Source organism: Chlorocebus sabaeus, chromosome 11 (genome assembly GCF_047675955.1).
Source record: "Chlorocebus sabaeus isolate Y175 chromosome 11, mChlSab1.0.hap1, whole genome shotgun sequence".
NCBI lineage: Eukaryota > Metazoa > Chordata > Mammalia > Primates > Cercopithecidae > Chlorocebus > Chlorocebus sabaeus.
In genome coordinates, this window is record NC_132914.1 from 108,578,211 (window position 1) to 108,602,043 (window position 23,833).

Here is a 23,833-nt window from a genome sequence, read left to right on the forward strand (position 1 = left end):
TACCTCCCTCCCCAGCCCCTGGCAACCAGTCATCTCCTTTCTGTCTCCAGGGATTTGCCTATTCTGGACATTTCACATACATGGAATCATAGACTATGCAGCCTTTTGTGTCTGGCTTCCTTCACTTAGCATCATGTTTTCGAGGTTCACTGAGGTTATAGCATGTACTTTGTTCCTTTTTATGGCTGAAAAATACTCCATTGTATGGACTTGCCACATTTTGCTTATTTATCACCTGATAGACATCAGGTTATCTCCACTTTCTGGCTGTTATGAATAATGCTGCTGTGAACATTTGCGGACAAGTTTTTATATGGATCTGTGTTTTCATTTCTCTTGGGAGTGGAATTGCTGGGGCATATAGTAATTCTATGTTTAATTACATTGGGCTGGGCGGGGTGGCTCACACCGGTAATCCCAGCACTTTGGGAGGCTAAGGTAGGTGAATCACTTGATGTCAGGAGTTCGAGACCAGCCTGGCCAACATGGTGAAACCCTGTCTCTACTAAAAATACAAAAATTAGTGGGGCGTGGTGGTGGATGCCTTTAATCCCAGTTACTTGGAGGCTTAGGCAGAATAATCGCTTGAACCCAGGAGGCGGAGGCTGCAGTGAGCCAAGATTGTGCCATTGCACTCCAGCCTGGGCTGGAATGAGACTCTGACTAAAAAAAAAAAATATATATATATATGTGTGTGTGTGTGTGTGTGTATATACACACAATAAATATGACTGTATATAAAATATGACTGCCAACCTGTTTTCTGAAGCAGCTGCACCATTTTATATTCCCATCATTTCATGAGGACTCCAATTTCTCCACGTCCTTGCCAACATTTGTTGTTGTCTGTCTTCTTGATTATAGCCATCCTAGCCATCTTAAAGGGTGTGAAGTAATATCTCAGTGTGGTGTTTGTTTGTTTGTTTTATTAAATGGGGTCTTGTTCTGTCACACAGGCTGGAGTGCAGCGGCACTATCTCAGCTCACTGCAGCCTCAAACTCTTGGGCTCAAGTGATCCTCCCACCTCAGCCTCTTGAGTAGCTAGGATTATAGGCACACACCACCACACTCAGCTAATTTTTGTTTTTCACTACACTACGCTGATGTGGTTTTTTGTTTTGTTTTGCTTTTGTTTTTTGAAGAGCTGGGGTTTCACCATATTTCCCAGGCTGATCTCGAACACCTGGACTCATGCAATCCTCCCACCTCAGCCTCCCAAAATGCTGGGATTACAGGTGTGAGCTACCGGGTTTAGCCTCAGTGTGGTTTTGATTTGCATCTCCCCAATGGAAAATGGTTTTGAGCATCTTTTCATCTGCCTAATAGCCATTTCTTGTTCTTTTGATACATTATTTTCGAGTAGGCTTCCAGAAAGGTTATACCCATATATCTTCTCGTCACCAGTGGTGCCAGCACTGGGTATTATTTTAAAAACCTTTGCCACCTTCTGGATGAAAAGTGGTTATCTTATCCTAAGTATGACCATTTCTCTTTGTTAAAAGTTGAGATATTCATATACCATAAAATTCACTTGTTTAAAGTGTACAATGCATTGGCTTTTAGTATATTTAAACAATTGTGCAATGATCACCACTATCTAATCCAGAATGTTTCCATCACCCTAGAAAAAAAACTCGGAGCAGTCAGTCCCAAAACGCCGTGCCTGCAGCCCCTGGCAACCATTGATCTTTCTGTCCCCGTGGAGTTCGACTGTTTCTCTTCTGTTCCTTGGTCATACACATTTCTTGTGATTTATCAGACTATTTACTCAGCATGTTTGTCTCCTGCACTGCATGCCTTTTTCTTGATTTGTGAACACTACGTGGCATGGATATTAGCTCTGTCCCGTGTTGCAAACATCTCCCTGGTTTCCAATTTGACTTCTCAATTTTGTTCCTGCATTTCTCGACCTATGGGGGTTTGCAAGTTCCAGGCAGTAAAATCCAGTGATCTTTTCCTTTATGGTTTTATTCTTTTTTTTTTTTAACTTTAAAAAGGCCTTTCCCCACCCAGGATCAGATAAATAATTACTTAGGTTTTATTCTAGTTCTGTCTTGGTTTCCTTTTTCACTTTTAATTATTTAATCCAGCTGGCTTTTGTTATGTGTGGCTGGTGTGATTTCCTGTTGTTTTGTGATGTCAGTGAGAGGCTGTGTGTCAAGGCCTGTTAACATGGTAAGCGCTCAGTAAATAGGAGCTAAAATGATAGTAATGAGAGTCCATACCAGGTAGAGCTCAGAAGGACATGGGATTCCTGGTGCTGTGCCGTGGCTGGAGGAGGACGTGGCCTGGCTGTGCCAGCTGGCTGGGAGCCCCTCCGCCCCAGAAGCCCTTGCTGTCACCTCTTCTTCTGAATCATCGTTCTTCGAAGGCAGGCAGTCGCTACCGTCGTCTGGGGCTTTGGGGATCTTGGTGGTGACGAGTCCCCTCTCCTCTGGTGCACTCCCCCCACCAGAGATGGGCGACAGAGGTTTTTTGTTGTTTCTTAACCACATCTTTTTCCACCCACACCCGGCGCAGAGCATACGCTTGGCCGGGGCTTCCCCGAGCTGGTCCTGGCTTTGTGGCAGGGGGCTGGGCCATCAGTGCCCCATTCAAGCCTGGGGACCTGGCCCCGCTGGTGTGTGCTACAACAGACCCAGCCCTGGGGCCTCATGATACTGTCAGTGATCATCACAGATGCGGGGCCTGGCTGCGGTCCTCACTGGTGGTTTTTGTTTGTTTTTGAGAGGGTGTCTTGAAGTAGCCCAGGCTGGAGTGCAGCAGCACAATCTCGGCTCACTGCAACTTCCGCCGCCCAGGTTCAGGTGATTCCCGTGCCTCCTGAGTAGCTGGGACTACACATGCGCCACCACACCCGCCTAATTTTTGAGTTTTTAGTAGAGACAGGGTTTCACCGTGTTGGCCAGGCTGGTCTCGAACTCCTGACCTCAAGTGATCTGCCCATCTTGACCTCCCAAAGTGCTCATTACAGGCGTGAACAACCCCCACCCACTGCAGGGAGCCGGGTTCGTCCCCTCCCTGCCAAGGAAGCTGCTTGCTCTCCCTTCTGTCTGGAGGCCAGCACAGCCTGGCACTCGTAGTTTGGGGCATCCATGGCCTTGTGGTGGCCAGGAGCAGAAGGCATCACCTGAAAAAGGTGTGACCAAGGGCAGGGGTGCTGGGCTTAGCCAGACTGGCCACAGTGGGGGCAGGAAGGATTCCTACGGGGACAACTGGGAGCAGGATGTGGTCGTGTGAGGTGTGGGCTGATGGCAGCTGGCATGCAGCAGGGGAGGTGCACTGGGACCAGGTCTGGAGTGGGGTCTGGTGGCTCTGCTGTGTATGGAGCTGAGTGCTGCCCAGAGATGCCATCCTGTCCTCAGAAGTGGCTCAGGCCTGCTGGGGACAGGACGGGTGGATGGAAGCCGCTGCATGCCCTGTGCCGTGTGCTGGCCCGCTGGCTGTCACTGTAGTGCAGCTCCCGGTGCCTGACAGTTTGTCCTTATTTGGCACTTGAAAGCCCAGCGGTTTGGCCAGAATGGTGCCCTGTGCGGAGGGTACGGCTTGAGTGAAGGTGTGGAGGGAAAAGGCCCTGGGCGTGTGGCTCTCCTCCTTCCATCCTGCCCCCTGCAAGGCCCATCCCAGGACATTCCTCCCAAGTGGGCTGGATGGGGCCTGGACTTCCTGTCCATGTACTGGGATGAGCGATGGGGAAGGTGCCCACTGCGGGGCGGGGAGTGTAGGGCTTTCCAGGCATCATCCCTCATAAGCCACTGCTCCCAGGCCTTGTGCATAGCCCCACCATGGCAGACCCGAGAGCGGAAGTGTCCCGCCATCCTCACAGCAGGCTGCAGGGGCCACGTGTAACTGGCCCCTCCACCCTTGACCACCTGGTGGAGTCGGCACCCACATCTGAGGAGGGGACCATGTCGCTGCTGGGGACTCTGGGCTGGTCTGGAAGCAGGTGTGGTGGGGGCTGTCTTTCCCTGCATGAAGGTCTTCCTCTGGGTGTCTGTCACTGTCGGGAGGCCACTCTAGCTTCTGAAAGGGGCTCTGTGTCCTTGCCATCATGATTCTGTGTTGGGGTCGGGGGGGTGGTCGCTGTCTCTCTGAGAGGGGTCTTTGTATCTGTGTCCCTGTGATTCTATGCAGGAAGACCGTGATGGGAACTGAGGGGGAATTCTTCACTCTGGGTGGGGTTTTAGACAGGTCAAGTCCTGTCTGTCCCAGCATCTCTGGCTAATCACTCCCCCCGTCCCCCTCCTGCCACACACACACACACACACACACACACACACACACACACACACGAAAAGCAGGCCAGGGTGTGTCCTGTTGCCCACACCACACACACTCACTGTGTCTGTGTCTGCCTCCACCATCTGACTGGGAGAATTCCTCTCAGGGTTGGGGTGGGCCCAGCCCTGGGTTGGGCCCAGAGGAGATGCTTGGAGGATTTGCCGAGTGATGAATGGATGAGCACTTGGGTGGGGGCCTGGGACCCCCAAAGCCCTCAGATGTCTGGGAAGCAGGGGGAGGTTTCTGTTTCTGGTACCAGGGGCTCTTGCCAGGAAAGGGGGAAAGCTGACTTGACCCATGGCTTTTCTGGAAGCTTCTCCCTTCTCTTTCCTCCTCCCCTGTGGGGAGAGGGGGCCTGAGGCAGCAGGGTGCAGACCAAGGGGGGATCTGGCCCATAATGAACAGGGAGGTGGGGGTCTACAAGCCGCTGCCCTGTGGACTGGGCCCACTGGATGTTGAGGGCAGCAAGCAGGCTCCACTTGCACACATCCAAGGACTGGGTTCCATTATCATCTCCATTTTACAGGTGAGGAAAGTGAAACACAGCGGGCCAAAGTGATTTGATTGGGGTCCAGCATTTGAAGGGTCTATGAAGGAGGGGCCGGGCTTGGGGTCCTGGTGGGGGCATAGCAGAGAAGCGCTCTGTGGCCTATAGTTCTCACACTGATTCAGTCGCTGGAACTGGCTCAGTGCCTTCAGTTTGCCCCCCAAGGAGCCGGGGAAAAGGGGGCTGAGATCACCCGTCACACCCCATACCTCCCTCTGCTTCCCAGGCACTTGAGAGCTTGGGGGTCCCAGGTACCTACTCAAGTGCTCATCCATCCATCCACCTGGCAAACCCTCCAAGTACCTCCTCTGGGCCTGCCCCAGGGCTGGGCCTCAGCTGGGAGCAAGGTTTGGTGCCCACTCCAACCCTGAGACGGACTCTCACAGTCAGATGGTGGAGGCAGCTGCGTCATCAGGAAACCATGGCCGATCCGATAAGCTCAGTGCTGAGGGAGAGGCACAGGAATTGCACTAACCATGACTTAGTGGTCAGGGAAGGCTCCCTGGAGGAGGGGAGGTTTTCTCTGCTGGGACATGCAGTTTGGGTCAGACAGGGCATCATAAATGCAGGGGCTGGGCGGCGGGAGAAGGTGTGGGTGGGAAGGCGGCTGGAGGGAGACCAGGTGTTGGGGGTGCTGGGGCTGGAGGTGTGCAGATGAGGGTTGGAGCCCTGACTCCACTTGGCTCTTCCCTGTGGCTGGGGTACTGCGTGATTTTGCCTCCCAGTCTGTAGTATGGGGGCTCCTGATGGTGTCCTTGCAGGGAGGTCAGGGGGCTGACACACCTGCACCTGCCTTTCAGCCTGCCTTCTTCCCCGGCCAGCTGGAGGGGTCCTGGGAGGCCCACCCCAGCCCTGATAGCACTGGCTTGTAGCATCCCTATCACTCATGGTCTTCACTGGCTGGAGTGGGGGATGGCAGTAGGGGCCATCATCCCCTATGCCCCCCATTACCCAGCACAAAGGATGCTTGGCCAGCAAAAGGCCTATGATTAATGTTGAGCACCCACCACCTAGCAGGCACCGGCTTGTGGCCAAGGACCCCATGTGAGCAAAACCAAGTCACGGTAGAGACCTGCATCAAGGAATGTGCAAGACTAGCTCATAGGACAACAGGCAGGGAAGGAAGTTAAGGGGCTTCTGCGACTGGGGATTTAGATACTGTGGTCAGTGAGGGCCTCCCTGAGGAGATGACACTTTGAGCAGCAGTCATATTTGTGAAACTGTGGGGGGAGTTGCCTCTCTGAGGGCACAGCAGATGCACAGGCCCTGAGCACCCTTGGTACACTGAAGAAGAGTGGAGGCCAGTGTGGCTGGATCAGAGCGAGGGAGGGAGGCCCAAGAGGCTGAGGAAGTAACGGGGGTCTCTCAGATGGGGACCACAGGAGAGTTTGCTTTTTTCTTTTTTGAGACAGTCTTGCTCTGTTGCCCAGGCTGCAGTGCAGTGCACTGGTGTGATCTTGGCTCACTGCAACCTCTGCCTCCCGGGTTCAAGTGATTCTCCTGCCTCAGCCTCCCAAGTAGCTGGGACTACAGGCACCTGCCACCATGCCCGACTAATTTTTGTATATATATATTTTTCTTCGAGATGGAGTTTCGCATTTGTTGCCCAGGCTGGAGGGCAATGGCATGATCTCGGCTCACCGTAACCTCTGCCTCCTGGGTTCAAGCGATCCTCCTGCCTCAGCCTCCCAAGCAGCTGGGATTACAGGCATGTGCCACCACCCCTGGCTAATTTTGTATTTTCAGTAGACACAGAGTTTCTCCATGTTGGTCAGGCTAGGCTGGTCTGTAACTCCTGACCTCAGGTGATCGGCCTGCCTCGGCCTTCCAAAGTGCTGGGATTACAGGCGTGAGCCACAGCACCTGGCCTAATTTTTGTATTTTTAATAGAGACAGCGTTTCACCATATTGGCCAGGCTGGTCTTGAACTCCTGACCTTGTGATCTGCCTGCCTCGGCCTCCCAAAGTGTTGGGATTACAAGCGTGAGCCATTGCGCCTGGCCAGGAGTTTTTTGAGATGGGATTTTGCTCTGTTGTCCAGGCTGGAGTGCAGTGGCACCATCATAGTTCACGGCAGCCTTGACCTCGCTGCTTCAGCCTCCTGTAGCCGCAGGGGAGTTTTGAGCAGAGGAGGGGAGGCTGGAACAGTGTGCTGCAGGTAGAAATAGCTAATTCCTGACAGACTTGGGCATAGTCTGATGGGACTGATGTGTTTTTGATGCTGTCCAACTCCCAGGGGGCCCAGGTGTCACACTGTTTTCTAACCTGGTTCCTCTCTCCTCACTGGGAGTCCTTGTGAATACCCTTTTCCCCCAGCGGTTGTCTGGGACTGGAATCCTGGCTGCTCGGCTCCCAGCATCCATCACTTTCTGCCTTTGAGAGATGGGTCCTGCCTCCCCTCCTGCAAGTCTTCTGTGGCTCCCTGTCATCTGGGGGAAAATGGGGGACAGAGGCCTCCCTGCCCAGTTCTCTTGACCTCCTTCAGACCCCAGCCAGCTCAGAAGCCACCCATGTTAAAATGCAGATTCCAGGTTCCCTTCCAGATGTCGTGTGCCAGCAGGTCATAGAAGCATCCTGTGCTGTGTTCACTCCCCCTTGAAGGTCTCTGAGCCTTCTCATCTGTGAAGTGGGTGAAGGCACAGGAGGACCACGTGAGGCTCACACACACTGCTCACACAGAGATGGCCTGGGGCAGGGTTGTGAGGCTTTTCCTTCGTAAATCTCACTGACCATGATGCCCAGGATTGTCCTTTGCTCTGGAACCATGACCTTCCTACTTGGTTTCGTGGTGTCCTTTCCTTGATGGTATGATACTCATTTCTGTGACTTCCTCTTGGAAAACTTGAAATGTTGCCGGCCCGTGAATTCCACAATCTGGAAACTGCTGGCGGGTCACCCAGGTTCCAATGCCCGGCACACATCAGATGCTCACTAAAGGGCGATGTGGGGTCTGTGGGCGTCATTTCCAGCCACAGTCAAGCCCCTGTTGTCTTCTAGCCTGGGGCTGTGCCTTCTGCCCTCTGGGTGTTGGCTCTTGCTATTCCCTTAACCTCCAATGCCTTCTCCTCCACCATCTCCACTTTGTAGAATATTCAGCAAACACTATTGCCCCTTACTGTGTGCCCGGCCAAGACCCAAAGATGAAAAAGGACGAGGGAGGCCTTCTTGAGCCTCTGGTGCATGGGAGCAGGGGAGTGACAACTCAGGAGGGCTGTGCAGGGAGGGGCCTTCTTGCTCCCAAGTCTCTCCTAAGGCTGAGCTCCTAAGGCCCTGTGCTCCTCCCTGCCCTACCATCCCCCTGATAGCCTTCCATACCCCCTGGGAACTCTTTTGCACACACTATGCTCATATTCTCAGGGGAGGGTAGTGGCATTATTATCCCACCTTAGAAAATGCAGACTCTTGCTTGAGCCCAGGAGGTCAAGGCTGCAGTGAGCCAGTATGCGCCACTATACTCTAGCCTGGGCAACAGAGAGGGACCCTGCCTCAAAAATCACACACACACACACACACCAGAGAGGGACCCTGCCTCAAAAACAACACACACACACACATATGCATGGAGACTCACTTTGGGAGCCCGAGGCAGAAGGATCACTTGAGCCAGGAGTTTGAGACCAGCCTGGACAACATAGTGAGATCCTCTCTCTCCAAAAAAATAATCGGCCACGTGTGGTGGCATGTGTCTGTAATCCCAGCTACCTAAGAGGCCAAGGCAGGAGGCTCACCTGAGCCCCCAGGAGTTTGAGGCTGCAGTGAGTCAGCCTGGGCCACAGGGCAAGACCCTATCTCTTAAAAACAAACAAACAAACAAAAACACTGGAGACTGAGGCTAGGAGAGGTAAGTCACTTATCTATGGAAGAGAAGGCGGAGTTGGGACTCAAGCGCAGGACTGACTGTCCCAAACCTCAAGGTGGTGGAATTGCTGCATGGTGGTTCTGCAGCCCTGAGGTATTTCTGGGCAGGATACTGGGTGGCTTTTAGCAACTAGGCTGTCTTGATGCTGCCCAGAGGATGGCTGAGAGGCACCATGTTTAGGGAGAGTTTGCAAGGTCCTCACCTTGGGATGGTAATAAGGTCTACGAAAGAGGTCAAAGTTTGGGTAATGTATGGGTTCAATAGGTTTCTCTGCTGCAGGACTTCTCAGAGTCTTTAATGGAGCTAAACAGCAGCATTCTCTGTCCAAAAATGACTGTCCTTTCTCAGAGTAATCCTTCTTTGCATTGGCTGCCAGGAAGCTCAGAGACAAGTCTGTGGCAAGAGGGACTCGTCTGTCTTATAGCAGCTGTCTCCCTCCCGGCTCTTTCTGAGTGTCTCTAACCTGACTAAAATCATTTTTGGAAGGAGGCAAGGCATCTTTTGTTTTTTTTAAGACAGGGTCTTCCTCTGTCGACCAGTCTAGAGTACAGTGGCGTGATCTCGGCTCACTGCAACCTCTGTCTCCCAGGTTCAAGCGGTTCTCCTGCCTCAGCTTCCCAAGTAGGTTAACTTTTTGATACCAGACAGTAAGCTTGGATTAAGTATTTTCCATAATAATGCTTATTCATTCATTCATCCATCCTGGCAGCATCCACTTCAGGTTCTGAGCTGGTGTGAGGGATTCAGCCATCCAGGACAGGATCTGGAATTTGCTCTGCTCCTTTTCAGACCCTCTTCTCCTCCTCCTCCAGTAAGAAGGTCAACAGGACCTGCTTACAGGCCCCCTATTACTGAAAGCAAACTGAACCTCCAGTTAATGTCCTGCCCAAGGTTTCGAAGGTAGTGAGTGGCAGAGCTAGGCCCAGGCTGCCAAATGCCTCCTTGAGGGCATGGGTGTGGCGGAGGCGTGGCTGGTGCTGGAGGGTTGACTGAGGCCTGTCCCACTGCTGCTGTACACAGATGAACGTGGGCTCAAAGGCCCTGGGGGAGATAGGACCACCAGGGAGCTAGTGTGGCCTGGGGGTTCCTGGGGGAAGGCGGTCTCTCCCCAACGCTGGTCTGGGCCTGGCCCTTGCTGCTGGGGTGTGTCAGATGCTGTCCTGTGTCCTGCCCGCCAGCATCCCAGGAGGAGGGGGCCAGCCAGCAGGCCTGCTCCTGTTATGAGCTTCCCGACCTTAGAAAAAGCTCAAGCTGATTCCTACAGCCCTGAAGCCCCATGGTGGCTTCTGTGGCAGCCTCACCTGTGCCTCTTCCTGCTATCTCACCAGAGGCCGTGCCATCAGCCTTGCTCTCCACGCAGGTATGGTCATGCCACCAGGGCTCTGGCCTTTGACTGGTGTGTGCAACCCTGCCCTGCCCCTATTTGCCTGTCTCAGCCCTTGCTAGGGTGGAAGCTCCATGAGGGCCTGGCCGGTCACTCTGCTGGATGCCTGAGGGAAAAACCAGTAACAGACCCCACTCAAGGTGGTTGTGAGGACCTGGCAGGGTGGGGTGTGGCCCAGTACCTCGGAAGACTCTAGGAGGACTATCCTGGCCCTATAAATGTTTGTGCCAAGGCAGGTCCCCTGTCCCTCAGCACACAGGAAGGGGCAGTAGGTAGCAAGACAGTTTTCAGGTGACAGCATGAGGGCAAGTGAGTGAGGCCTAGAGAAGAAGGGTCCGTTGCCTCCAGCCCGTCACATTCCCTCCAGGTGGGCTGGACAGCCAGGTGGGAGAAAGAGGGATCCTCAGGTAGGCGGGAGTCAGGGAGAGCTGTGTGCCCTCATGAGGCTGGTGTTTCATCTCCACTTCTCAGATGAGGGGACTGTGGCTCAGAGACTTTTGCAGGGGGACTGATCATTGCACAGGGCTGTCTGAAGGGATGTGGAACCTGGCTGGCTTTCCTGGCTCCCCCACCCTTTGGCTCCCTTATGTTCCTGGCCTTCTTTTCACAGCTCAGAAGCAGCCGAGTAGTTGGTTGTGTTGTCTGCAGTCGCACTGAAGCACATTTTATTTTGGCTAAGTGACATTCCTTTGTTGTCCCTGTCTTGTGATTAGTTAGGGTAATAGGTTGGTTATATTATGTGGAATTTATTGCAGGATGGTAAGGGAGCATGTGACAAAATGGAGCAATAGTTCTGTAAGGCTGAGAGAAGCTGGGTGTGTACCCAGTGACTGGGCCACTCGGAGGGGGCTGTCATGCTGTCAGTACTGTAGTGGGACCCAAGCAGGCTTTACTCACCGGCCTGTTAACAGCTGTGCGAGTCAGGCCTTTCGCTTGTGTTAGCTCACCTTGTGAAAAAATGAGCTCTGACTTACAGATGACAACTAAGGAATGGAGAGCCGAACCCCTTGTTCAGGGTTGCATAGGAAGTGGCAGGGTCAGGGCTGAATCTTAAAACTTAGAGGGCAGGGCCTGGTGTGGTGGCTCACACCTGAAATCCCAGCACTTCGGGAGGCCAAGGCGGACGGATCACCTGATGTCAGGAGTTGGAGACTAACCTGGCCAACCAACATGGTGAAACCCCATCTCTACTAAAAATACAAAAATTAGCTGGGTGTGGTGGCAGGCGCCTGTAATCCCAGCTACTCCGGAGGCTGAGGCAAGAGAATCGCTTGAACTCAGGAGGTGGAGGTTGCAGTGAGCCGAGATCACGCCACTGCATTCCAGCCTGGGCAACAGAGTGAGACTCTGTCTCAAAAAAAAAAAAAAAAAAAAAAAAAAAAAAACCAAAAAACTCTAGAGGGTAAAAGAACTGTAACATCTGGGATAAAGTTAGCTGTTGAAATAAATACAAGTCCTACTGTTGGAGTAGTGTCAGAGCTGGCCTGCATCTTTGACTTTGAGACTTCCTAGCAGCCAGAACAAAGAAAGAAATGGATTATTTCCACTGGAGCCACAGTGGCCGTAACAAACAGAAGCCATCTATTTGGATGCTGGAAATGGAGAAGACTTGCTCCCTAGAAATAGATGCTGCAGGATGTGGTGGGTGACATTCTGTTCAAACCACAAATACCTGAAATGATTTGGCCACTGTGATCACCCAACCACAGTATGGCCTAAGCTGGGTCCAGGGAGCAGCTGTTGCTGGCCTGGCTTGACTTTTGAGGGCGGTGGAATAGCGGGCACGTGAGAGAAGGGAACCTCAAGCCCCCACAGCTGCTGACACAGCCCCCAGACTTGAGCTTGGCTCCCCCATCACCCATCCCCCCATAATAGCTTAATCAGATGGGCATCTGGTGGTCCTTCCCTGCAGTGGCCAGAGTCCAGAGCCTGGGCTGTGCAGGCTGAGGTTTTGGCTGCAGCAGGGATTGTCCTGCCCCCGTGTGCCCACATATTGCAACCTGGCTGGAGCCTCTGGCATAGGATACCCATATCGCCAGGTAGCTCAGTGGTAGACCCGGGCTCTGATACTTGGCAGGGTTGGGTTGAGATTGTGGCTCTAGGCCTGGGCGGCTCTCACGGACTGCTCTGGGGAGTCGGGGAAGAACCCCTGGGTTGTGCTCAGCCAGCAGGCAGGTGGCAGCCAGGCTGGCTATGGGTGAGGACGAGAATCCTCTTTTCACCACTGCCTGCCTGCTCAGCAGTTCCTCAGCTGCTGGGGGTGGAGCTGGCTTGCAGGGGCCAGAGTCAGAGTGAAACCGGCAGCTCTGCTGGTTAATCTCAGCACTGATACTAGGGACTAGGCCTGGAGCGGAACTGAAAGGGAGACCAGGCCCGTTCCCCTCCAGGCCTGGCCTATATCCTGCCAGTGATCCTTAAGGCCTGCAGCCAGTGGGGAGGGTGGAGGCCAGGCAGGGCCAACTGGAAAAGTAGCAGAAGGAAGTGGCCACTCACACCTTACCCATCTTGCAGACAGGAAATGAAGGCTCCGTAGGGCTGGCTAGCTGTGAAAATGGGCAAGAGTACAGAGGCCCCACTCCCTGCACTGTGTCTAGTGCCCGTGTGGATGCCATGCGAGGCCTTACTCTGCCTGCCCCTTCCTGGCTGTTGGACCTCTGGGAGTGGGAGGTGAAAATTCCCTGGCTGGTGCTGGTCACTTCAGGTTGGAATGTTCTAGTCATGCAGCTTTCTAGTGAGAGGCTGCAGTAAGCTGTGGCCAGTGTTGGTCGTTCCTGCAGTCATTACTCTCCTCCAGCCTGCTGTGTCCGACAACCAGAGCAGGCCCAGGAGCTCCCAGGAGACCTGCTGAGAGGGCCCAGGTGGCCATCCTGCTCCTGCCAGGATGCCCTCTTACCTCACTGTTCATTGACTCCCCTGCAGGTGGGGAAGAGGGATAAAGGAGGTGGCCAGGCCACTGGGGTCATGATCCTTCCAACAGAGGTACCTGCCACCTCTGTGTCTAAAGCAAGGTTAAGCTTTTGGGGGTTAATAGCACTAGCAGCTCCAGTCCAAGGTGTGCCCTTTTGGGCTTGGGTGGAGGTTGGATTACCTGAAGCCACGGTTGCTGGAACATCCTTTGGGCCTGCCTCTGCTTTCCATCCCCCTGCTCCCGGTTTGTTAGGGGCTATAGTATTTTCCAGGAACACCTGAATGGAAGGGGACCAGTGGGACCACTTCTGTCCATTCCTCACTTCATCTCTTTCTCCCCTTTTCTTCTTTCGGCCATCTTTTCAGTCTTATCACAAGAGGAAGGGGAGGGGCAAACCCCCTCCTGAGCAGATTCCCAACCGGAAGCAGCTGGCTCCTTGGCTGCAGAGTGCCCAGCACAGGAAGCATCTGCAGGGTCAGTCAAGACCTGGGAGCAGAGTTCCTGCCGGCAAAGGAACAGTGGCCAACTCCTAGCCACCCTGCAGCCCTATGTGCCGGGTGTCCTGGGAAGGTCCAGGGCCAAGATTTTGTGGTTTTACAGTGGCTGTAACTTGGGCTAGCCATGCTAGGCTCTGCCCCTTTTGGGCTTGGTGTGATGAGAGGGTCAGCAGCTGGCATCACCTGGCTGGGCAGGGAGCTCTTTGCTCACCAGTGGGAAGAGAAACGGATGTCAGACACATGGCAGAGTGGAAATGTCCCCAGGTCCAGGTCCAAGGGGCTGGCCTTCTGCCAGCACACGCTGCTTAGGACCTCAGTGTGAATGGTGTTCAGGAGGCTAGGGTAAGGCACCCTGGACCTCACTACAGGCTCAGAGCCTGCACAGCAACACCATGGATACTCTCTCTAAAAGGGGGACTCCTGGGGAGACTATAGACAAACTCAGGCCTGGCTGGAAAAAAAAGCATCAGGAACAAGCTTTGAGTACCCCATCTTGGTCTCGTAGAGTTCAAGGCCCAAGCTACAAGCAGCTTGCTCCAGCATCCAGGAGGTCCGGCGGTGCACACGCCTTGAGATGCCTGACAACCTCTACACCTTTGTGCTGAAGGTGAGTGACAAGGCTTTTCACACCCTGGGGCAATACAAATACATACACATACATCAGACCCAACCCTGTTCCCTTCCTTCACCTGGCCAACCCTGTTCCCTTCCTTCCTGCCAGGTGAAGGACCGGACAGACATCATCTTTGAGGTGGGAGATGAGCAGCAGCTGAATTCATGGATGGCTGAGCTCCGGGAGTGCACAGGCCGAGGGTGAGGTCCCAGGCCCTCGTCCCTGGCACGACCTTTGCTGCTACCACCCCTGACCTGCCCAGATTCTTAACCTCAGCCTCTTCTCCAGCAGGCTGGAGAGCACAGAAGCAGAGATGCATATTCCCTCAGCCCTAGAGCCCAGCACATCCAGCTCCCCAAGGGGCAGCACAGATTCGCTTAACCAAGGTGAGTAAACCAATGGCTAGGCCATTGTATTCTGGGTATGCTGGAACCCAGACTCAGCTCAGGACATAAGGCAGCCCCCTGCGACCACCATCACCCATCTTAATCTAACAGGTGCTTCTCCTGGGGGGCTGCTGGACCCAGCCTGCCAGAAGACAGACCATTTCCTGTCCTGCTACCCCTGGTTCCATGGCCCCATCTCCAGAGTGAAAGCAGCTCAGCTGGTTCAGCTGCAGGGCCCTGATGCTCATGGAGTGTTCCTGGTGCGGCAGAGCGAGACGCGGCGTGGGGAATACGTGCTCACTTTCAACTTTCAGGGGATAGCCAAGGTATGGGGCGGGGCAGGCAGGACCGTGCCACTCCTCTCCACTGGAGTTCAGGGTCCTAGAGGGACAGCCCGAGCCCACCATCCTCTCCTCCCACAGCACCTGCGCCTGTCGCTGACTGAGCAGGGCCAGTGCCGTGTGCAGCACCTCCACTTTCCCTCGGTCGTGGACATGCTCCACCACTTCCAGCGCTCGCCCATTCCACTCGAGTGCGGCGCTGCCTGTGACGTCCGGCTCTCCAGCTACGTGGTAGTCGTCTCCCAGCCACCAGGTCTGACCCTACTGCCCTTTGCTAAAGGGGGTGGCCGACACTGGGTAGAGGCTTGCTGCAGACAAGGTACAGGGTACAGGGATCTTGTTCTGTGTCCTGTCAGCACTTGCCTTAAGACTGATGGTGTGGTCTCTCTCGGTCACTTGTCCTAGGTTCCTGCAACACTGTCCTGTTCCCTTTCTCCCTTCCTCACTGGGATTCAGAGTTGGGCCTTCCCCACCTTAGCTCTTCTGGCTGTCCCCGGGGGCTCAGCCCAGAGGGTCTCCCAGGGCGATCCTCACCCCCCGAGCAGATCTTCCACCTGGTGCCTTCGCCCGAAGAACTGGCCAACAGCCTGCGGCACCTGGAGCCTGAGCCTGTGAATCGAGCCCGGGACTCGGACTACGAAATGGACTCATCCTCCCGGAGCCACCTGCGGGCCATAGACAATCAGTACACACCTCTCTGACCAGAGAGGAATTCCAGGCCTCAACAGCTGCCCTTGAGGAACACAGGCAGAAGTGTGAACTTGTGAATGTAATTGATCTTTCCTTCCTTCCAGAGAGAGATTTAAGGGACACAGTTAACTGCTCGTGCCAGTTTGGACGTGACCCTTCTATTAGGCCTGTTGAAGGGCCCTCCTGTAAGTTTCATCTATCACCTGGCTTTCTCCTTATTGTTTACAGATGTAGTTCTTGTTAGAGGATGCCGCTAGCTCCTGCCCGGGGTCCCTATGCCCAGTCCCTGTTACTCTTAGAGAAAGGAGTTGGGGTGAGGGCCAGAGCTGGCAGTGGAAACTTGTTCTCTTTTTCACTGACGCTGTCACAGCAGATGACAGACTTTCTACGGGAAGTGGGGGTCATCAGGAAGCCCAGAACACTAATAAGCGGTTCTCCCATCTACCGTCAGTCCATGTGGCAGGTCTACTGTGTCCATGCCACAGATGACCACACCTAATCCTGCTTCTACTCTCAGCTTTAGGACAAAAGCTCTGTCAGAGGGACAAGCTGAAGGTCAAAAATGATTTTAAACATTTTACCTCAGACTAATTTCTTTAAAGGATTCAGGTTCAAAACTAAACCACTGCTTATTTCAGTGCACTGTTTCAACTAACACCCATGCAATTTTTGTAGTCGGAGAGAGCTATGCAAACCCTACCTAATTCACAGTCTGAGCCAGCACGCTGACTTGTCTACTGCATCCTCGGGACAGTCACTGCTGCTGAGCGGCCACTGTCCTTCCTAAATGTCAAGAAGTGAAGTATGTCACCCTTTCAGGGAAATTCAGGCAATTACTGAAATAGGAGGGTGGCAAAGAACAGTTCTACCCTGGTGCCTTACGAACAAAAAACTGGATTCTGGTTTACAGCAGCTTTACAGTGATAGTTAAATTAACTGGGGTTGGGGGAAGAACAAGCAAAAAAGGAAGAAGGACTCCTGGGCCCTTTCTAGTAAATCCTTCAACAACAAGGCTGGCTCGGTGCCCTCCAAGCATCTAATGGCTTATTAAATTATCCCACAAGTGGGTTTTGGGCTCCTTTTTTGAGCCAAAATGGAAGCTGGGAATCTGGTGCCATAACTAATGAGAAACTCTTTTAATAGCCCACAATCAGTGTTCTGTTCCAGCTGGCTACTGCTTCATTGGATTGAGAATGTATCTCCATGCACACATGGGCGCACACAATCTCCACCATCCAGGGAGGTCCTGAAGTCAAATCTCCATCTATACAAGTGATACAATTCATGGGGGGCTGGCTCCTCCCAGAATCTTTGTCTGGAGGCTCAGAAACAAGGGGGCAGTGACAGTGGAATCAGCTGCTCTTGGGTGCCAGCAGAGCCATTCAGTACAACCCCCAGGCTCACGGCTGTGGCTTCTAGGAAACTGGGAGTTTAGATCAGCTTTACAGATACATCAATCAGAGGCTAAAATGAAACCTTGGCCTAAAACTCACAGGACTGACTGCCTGGCAGGAGGGTTAGTTTCTGCTCCTTCTACTTAGTCTCTGTACTCCAAGAGGTCAGATTTCTGCTTTTAGAATTTTCTTTGGGTCTTTCAGAGGGTGGGGAAACAAACCCCTCTGCACCACTGTTTTTCTTTCTTTTTTTTTTTTTGAGACGGAGTTTCACTCTTGTCAGCCAAGCTGGAGTGCAGTGGTGCGATCTTGGCTCACTGCAACCTCCACCTTCCTGGTTTCAAGCAATTCTGTCTCAGCCTCCCGAGTAGCTGGGATTACAAGCGCCAGTCACCACGCTTGGCTAATTTTGTATTTTTAGTAGAGACAGGGTTTCGCCATGTTGGCCAGGCTGGTCTCAAACGCTTGACCTCAGGTGATCCATCCACCTTGGCCTCCCAAAGTGCTGAGATTACAGGCGTGAGCCACCATGCCCAGTCTGTACCACTTTAGTACCAACACTCCTGGGTGATTTCATGGACCCTAAAGCAGACCTGACACTGATCCAGATTTGCAGTCCATTTTTAAGGACACCTGTCTTTATCTCCTCAAAGTCAAGCAGCTTTCTCTGGAAAATGAATGCTAACTAGTGTGAACCAAAAGAGTAAGTAATAGTCTGAAGTTTTTTAAAGGAGAAAGCTCAAAAGTCATTGGTCCTCCCCTCCGCACAGGAAAGGGCAGTAGGTAATGAACCAAATTAAGTTCCTTCCCTCCAGCCAGAAGTTAAACATCTGGGATATGACGTCTTCATGCCAGGGGCACTCATTTCTTAGCAGCCTCTCTACACACATCTCTCAGGTGGTGCCAAGAGGCACACCAGGTAGAGCAAACTTGGCAGCTCTAACAGGCTGCAAAGTACAACTTCAGATTCCGTGGCAGAGATTTGGAAAGCACCCACCTCCAGACTGCTTCCTTTCTAAACTTGTCCAAGTTACCAGGACAGCTCAAATACATGCTGACAAAAAACTCTCATGGCCCTAGGAAGAAGTGACACTAAGCCAACGCCTTTTCTTTGTGCGGGAGCAGACCCAGCTGATGAAGGGGTGGGCAGCAGTGTGGGGCAGGCACCCCACTGGCTGCAGCTAGCCCACCATAGGCACAGCACATCCCACCACTCTCCTTCTAGTCCCGACCAGGCCCCAGCCAGCAACTTCTACCGAGAGCCATGGCTCAGCACCAAACTGGACAGTAGACATCATGATCCCTCCAGTTAGCTCTAATTACAGACCCCACCAGTAGAGCTTGACAGCTCCCGGCACCATCACTTCCTTCATCTGACTTTATTGAACTTTTACAAACTAACAGTCACCAGCACCAAAGAATTAAGTCAACTAACCTGCCTTGAATTTTAGACCAGCAATCCATATGGCTTTATCTGGTATAAATCTTCTGCCTTTGATCATTTCTGGACCGTAGGAAAAAGGAATAGCAATCATTAAAATCTTGGGCCAGAGAACACTATTTTTACATAACAGTTTCTTAACCTAAAGTTAAGGCCTTGGACTCATCCCTGAGGGTTGCCTGAGATTCCTTCATGCTTTCTATTCAGGGCTAAGTCCCTTACTGCAAATGTGTTAGCTCTAACATCTCCCACAAGCTAGAGGAACTTGCGAGTATATTAACAAGGACACATCTGACATCCTGTATTTGGTTAGAATATACAGCACATTGTGATAACAAAGTGGATTCATCTTGTATCATTATAGGCAGAAGGTATTTGGCAAATTTTTATGTATTGTTTTATGTACTGTACAAGTAACTTATTCTTGAATAATGCAAATTTTGCTATAATGTACAAATTGCTATATGTGAATTAAAAAGTTTTCAGAATCTTGATTTGCTGTCACAATATTTAAAGGCTCAATTAAGACCATGGTCTCTCTACAAAATCCTTGCCCTGCCCAAATACTTGCTCTTCCCTTTGTCCTCCCCACTGCAATCTGGGAATATTAACAAATGCTTATGAGTCCATCTATGTCAATAAGCAGCTTTGTACATCTTTGTGTCTTTTCAGCCTTCATGCCCTCTGGATTTCTTTACTGCATTTTTTTTCTGAGTGTCTCCTGCCCCCTACTGGTAAAATAGGAAAATGCCTGAATTGGGAACTTCCAGCTAATGACACTCATTTTGGTTCAGGAGATATTAAAAAGGAAGCTTACAGAATTGGTGCCAGCTCGAGGATGTGGAATTTCAGTGCTGCCCAACTCTGGCCAACCTTCCTCCTCCTGAAGCAGATCTCTAATCCACCAAAGAGAATAGCTGAGTCTTGTCTTTTTCTAGAGACACCTTGAACCAGAACTAAAGGTGAAGAAGAAAAATCATTTGACAGCTACCTTCCGGGATATTAAAAACACACCCTTAGTGCACCTGCTTTGATATTAAGTATCCTACAGTAGAAGTAGCTTATACAGACACACACTAACTTGATCAGTTTTTAAAACTTTTTTTATTTTTTAAATTTTTTTAAAGTTTTTATTTTATATTATCTACAAAGTAAAAGTTTTTCCCTTAACTTAAAAGTTGAACCACTGTAGACAGTGATCACCTCATCAAACTTGATTTATAAATAATAATCCGTCAGTTTGACGGTAAGAATTTACTGAACCTTCGTCAAGTTTAGTAAAAGGGCGTTCCAAGTCTTGATTTTTTTTTTTTTTTTAAGCAGTAATAGCAGCAAGAATCACTCTTGTTACTTCTTTTGCTAGCTGATGTGTTCATGACTTTCAAGGGTTATTAAAAAATAAATAACTTCCAGTTTCGGCAAGCAGAGCTGGGGTACCTGTGGGACTCTGAAACAGCGTATGGAATTATGGAATAGCCCCCAAGTTCCTAAATGCCTCTACTCGGTCCAAATATCTTCCACTGCAAGTGAACTGTTAGCATTCCTATTGGATGTTACAAGAAATCAACATATATATTTTAAAAACAAAATAAATGAAATTCTAGTTTTCTGTGCTTCCAGTTGGTAGAAGCAGTAGAAGGGAGGAGGGAATTTGGCCTTTCGGTTCCTCCAGGGCAGCCTTACAACTGCTGTTGGTGGTGGGCTTGTACTGTAAAAAGAAAAGCGAACATTGAAACAGAAAACTGGCAACACTACACATCAGCCTAGTGTCTCTGCAGCACATGATTGTAAACTATCCTCGTGCTAGCTGAACAAGACTCAAAATTGAATTCGCTTTTCCCCCCTCCCATCTGCACCAAAGTGGGGAGGGTTGGGTGGGTGGGTAGAAACAAACCAGTCAGACGTAAAACCACTTCAGGTAAAACTCCCAGAAGACTTGTTCATGGGTTAGAAAAAAAGGCCTTAACAAACCCCCTCCCCAAATATTAGCCAAGCACCAGTACTGCTTTCAGAATAACAGGTCAGACTGTGAAGTATCGCCATGGCAGCCATCAAGTAGTAGAGCACAATCACAGGGCGCTCTCCCCTGGTCAGGGCATAGGCTGGGGCTAACGCTACACTCAAAGCCAGTCCATCCACAGCGCTTTCTCAGCAGTATCTTCTCCAGAGCTACAATCAAACTCTGCCATGGTAATAACCCCCCACATGTCAGACTTTTGGGACTCAGGAAGGAAAACACTGCCCTGTCCAGCCTATCATAACAAGGAAGGCCAACTGAGTCCTAGGCATGCATCAGCTACACAGAATGCTGCTGCTGCTGCTTCTCATCAAGCCAAATCCTGTATACCATCAGAACACACACAGACTCGGCTCCCGGAAGCCTCAGGCCCTGATGCTAAACTGATCGTCACAGTCCCTCCTGTGCACACTCCTGGATGGGTCTTGCTTGTTCTCAAATGTGGGCTTGAAGCACTGGCCCTGCCTGCCATTCCACCTGTGCGAGCAGAATGCTTTGGGGTGCCCCGGCGGCCCCTGCACACACACGCCTCACCTGAAGGGTGCGTCATATAGGGGAAATGCGCAGTTGTCGAGACTGGAATGGGCTGTAGTGCACTTTGAGCGAGGGCGGCCTGGGGACCGCCGGGTGGCTGTGTCGTCATTAGCATCATTGGCGCATGGGCAGTTGGATGAGAAGGAACCATTCCTGACTGTACATGAGCCTGAAACAGAGAGCTCTTTTACGCATACAGGCAACATCTCCGGCTTCAACAACATGTCAACTGTGTTCCTTTCACTGGGCTGGGACTCTCAGGAAAGGGCAACGGTGGGCCTCAGGGCCCAGTTCTGTTCTCTGGGGACAGTCTCTAGTAGATTATCTGTTGACCTGAAGATGTGCTTCACCTTTGGGTAGATCCTGCAAGGAAGGGTCAGGGAGCAGGCACCAAGTGAGCCTAGGTAGAAGTCAGGGCTGTGCTGTCCTAGCCCTTGACATTTCTGATCATTGTATTCTACTTATGGGGTAAGATCTTCACAAAGATTAGACACCGGATCCAAGGGCAGCTTTCTCAATATCATACAAGATTCAATGATGCTTCAGAATCAGGCTGCCATGTGGGGCCTGAGGCAATTTTGCAGATAACATCCCTTTCAAACAGGAAAGCAGATTACTACATTAATAAGCAGAGACTGTCACAGTCCAGTATGTGAATTACTTGGACCTCTGTTCATTTGCCTCTCTCCCTCTGCTTCTGGCCTGCTCACCAGGCAGTGAAAAGAGACTCTTAGGCCCCCGTGACTCTCTGAGAGAGATGCTGATGGAGCAGGAGGAGTTGGAGTTTTTAATGGCTCCAGTGAGATGGAAAGGAGTAACCTGGAAGATCTGGGCCAGCCCAGTGTCTCTGTACCAAGTTCAACCTGGTCTCACTCACTGTCAAATTGGAAAGGTGATTTTAGTCAGCCCAAACTAGCTGGATTCCAGCTCTGCAGGGGGTTGGCAGGGCCAGGAAGAGCCCTTGTTTCCTTTTTCCCACACTGTGCACTGTTCTAGACTATGATGAGCCTTGGATGAAATGCCGTTTTTACTCTCACGTATTCAAATGGGTACATGGCATATTTGAGCTTCCCTGTGTTAACCTTTTTGCCCTTTCAGCACAAAAACACAGTGAGGTATTAGGGATCCCTGACTTACATGTAAGTTCACATGCCTACTTAGCCACCAGCCTCTGCTAGACACCTACAGGACCCCAGCTCTTATGAAGCTGACTCCACCAAACCACGCTGGCCGCCACGGACCAAACCGGCTTCCCTCCCCACTATCAAAAAGCAAATCAACTGCAGTGCGCTACACCACAGAACCTAAACTTTGCAGGGTGAGGACGCCCAAACTTCCCAGAGCTGTGGAACTCTACTTACAAGGTAGCCTTCTGAGAGATAGATCCAACTGAGTCGCATCTCTAGCCCACACCTTGCCAGAGCCTCACTGGCGCACTATTTAACAGGAAATGGAATTCATTGTGGCAGGTCTCACTTAGACCCGCCTCAGAGAGTTCTGTTATGAAGTAGCAGAGACATCTAATACAGCCAATTCACCCGTAACAGCCCCAGGGAGGGCCTCAAGGCCAGCGTTAGAGCCCAACTTCAGTGCAGCTCCTTCTCCTCATTAAGACAATCCCCTGGGCCCTGGAGTGCAGGGACCTTGTCAGCAGCTGATGCAAACAGCAACCACGGAGATGGCAAGCACACCTTTCACCTGGAGCAGCTGACACTGGAGGTGAGCTCCCAAGTGCTTCCAGGGCTGCTCTTCAAGAAAAATGGGACCACCTGGGTGCTTCCAGCTTCTAGTTACACTGCACCAATGTCCAAGGCCAAGCCCTCTCAAGAGTACAACTTATGGTCAAAGCAGATATATGAATAACCAGGGAAAACAATTGGAGAGATGTGTCTGGAACTCATGTGAGTAACAATCAAGTTGACAGGCCCCAGTAGTCACCTCGGAGAGCTGAGACTCTGTGAAGGCCATCATCCCCGCCTGGCTTCCGAGGTAAGTGTGTAGAGGGGAATATATATGTACACATATATAGAGTAGTGAGGCTATATAGACGTAGCAAAGCAGACACAGAAAGGAAAGGAGGACTGGGTTGCATTCCAGAGTCAAAGATATTTTTAAGGTCTCCGTTGGAAAACTAAAGGACTGACCAATCAGCACCTTCACTGATCCCATGACAAAACCACACAAACATTCCCTTAGGGCCAGATCACGTGTATTTGAGCGGGAAAGGGAGACAGGCAAATGGCATGACACACAGGGTTTCCTAGCTGGGAGAGCCTCTAGCTGCTTACTGATAACCTTCACATTCTACTTGGCCTTCACAGAAAGTTGGCTAAAGCTGGTTTACCTGAGGTACGTGGGCCATGTGGGGTGGGTTGGTATACGCCGGCTGAACGTGAGAAGGATGGATCGTAAAGACGGTCTGTTGTGCTGCTGGGAAACTATTCTGTGGCGACTGTGTGTTGGAGGCAGGTGTCATGGAGGGTGGAGTTGGTGCAAGCCCCGCGTGGTAAATGGCTGACTGCTGCTGTGGACTGGCCAGATGGAGAGCCTGGGCGGCCTGGTGCTGATGGTGCTGCAAAGCGACAGGAAAGAATTGAGAGGAAAACTTCTTTAATGAAAAGCAGCCAAGGGATACTCACAAAGCTGAGCTTTGCACACGTGGGCCTATGATGAGGGGCAATGGAGAGTACAGGGGAATGTACAGGATGGTAAGAGCAAGGCTGGAGGTGCCTCCCATCTGGACATTCCTTTCTGGGGTACAGAAGCCTGATTCTCAGCCTGGCAGTTAGAAGCTTCTGAGCATACTAAAGTTAAACAAGACTACTGCCCCAGGGAACTGACAAATATCAAAGAGTCTTTACCTCCATTAGCAAACATAATTCAAGAAGCTCATAGGAAAATAACCTCATCACATAAACCTTAATTAAAATTTAAAAGTCC

General features: G+C 51.5%; 2 protein-coding genes across 17 annotated transcripts in view; one reads left to right on the plus strand and one right to left on the minus strand.

Moving 5' to 3' along the window:
• The window catches only part of SH2B3 (SH2B adaptor protein 3), a 46,078-nt gene extending 27,242 nt beyond the window's left edge, over nucleotides 1-18,836 (plus strand). For 3 of the 5 annotated variants that reach the window (XM_008004725.3, XM_008004724.3, XM_073021109.1), the window contains exons 3-8: nucleotides 13,983-14,084; nucleotides 14,199-14,290; nucleotides 14,379-14,476; nucleotides 14,588-14,802; nucleotides 14,899-15,070; nucleotides 15,223-18,836. In XM_008004725.3, coding sequence (XP_008002916.1) covers nucleotides 13,983-14,084; nucleotides 14,199-14,290; nucleotides 14,379-14,476; nucleotides 14,588-14,802; nucleotides 14,899-15,070; nucleotides 15,223-15,518 — 975 coding nt within the window. In that variant the 3' untranslated portion in view covers nucleotides 15,519-18,836. Of the gene's footprint in view, nucleotides 1-1,976; nucleotides 2,373-13,982; nucleotides 14,085-14,198; nucleotides 14,291-14,378; nucleotides 14,477-14,587; nucleotides 14,803-14,898; nucleotides 15,071-15,222 lie in introns of those variants that run through there. The other 2 variants (XM_008004727.3, XM_008004726.3) reach the window with 2 other exon arrangements.
• A 776-nt stretch (nucleotides 18,837-19,612) lies between these two features.
• The window catches only part of ATXN2 (ataxin 2), a 155,187-nt gene continuing 150,966 nt past the window's right edge, over nucleotides 19,613-23,833 (minus strand). For 9 of the 12 annotated variants that reach the window (XM_008004736.3, XM_037996519.2, XM_008004729.3 and 6 more), the window contains 3 exons: nucleotides 23,238-23,465; nucleotides 20,894-21,062; nucleotides 19,613-20,050 (listed from right to left, as the gene is read on the minus strand). In XM_008004736.3, coding sequence (XP_008002927.3) covers nucleotides 20,022-20,050; nucleotides 20,894-21,062; nucleotides 23,238-23,465 — 426 coding nt within the window. In that variant the 3' untranslated portion in view covers nucleotides 19,613-20,021. Of the gene's footprint in view, nucleotides 20,051-20,893; nucleotides 21,063-22,254; nucleotides 22,330-23,237; nucleotides 23,466-23,833 lie in introns of all 12 variants that reach the window. The other 3 variants (XM_008004734.3, XM_073021107.1, XM_037996521.2) reach the window with 2 other exon arrangements.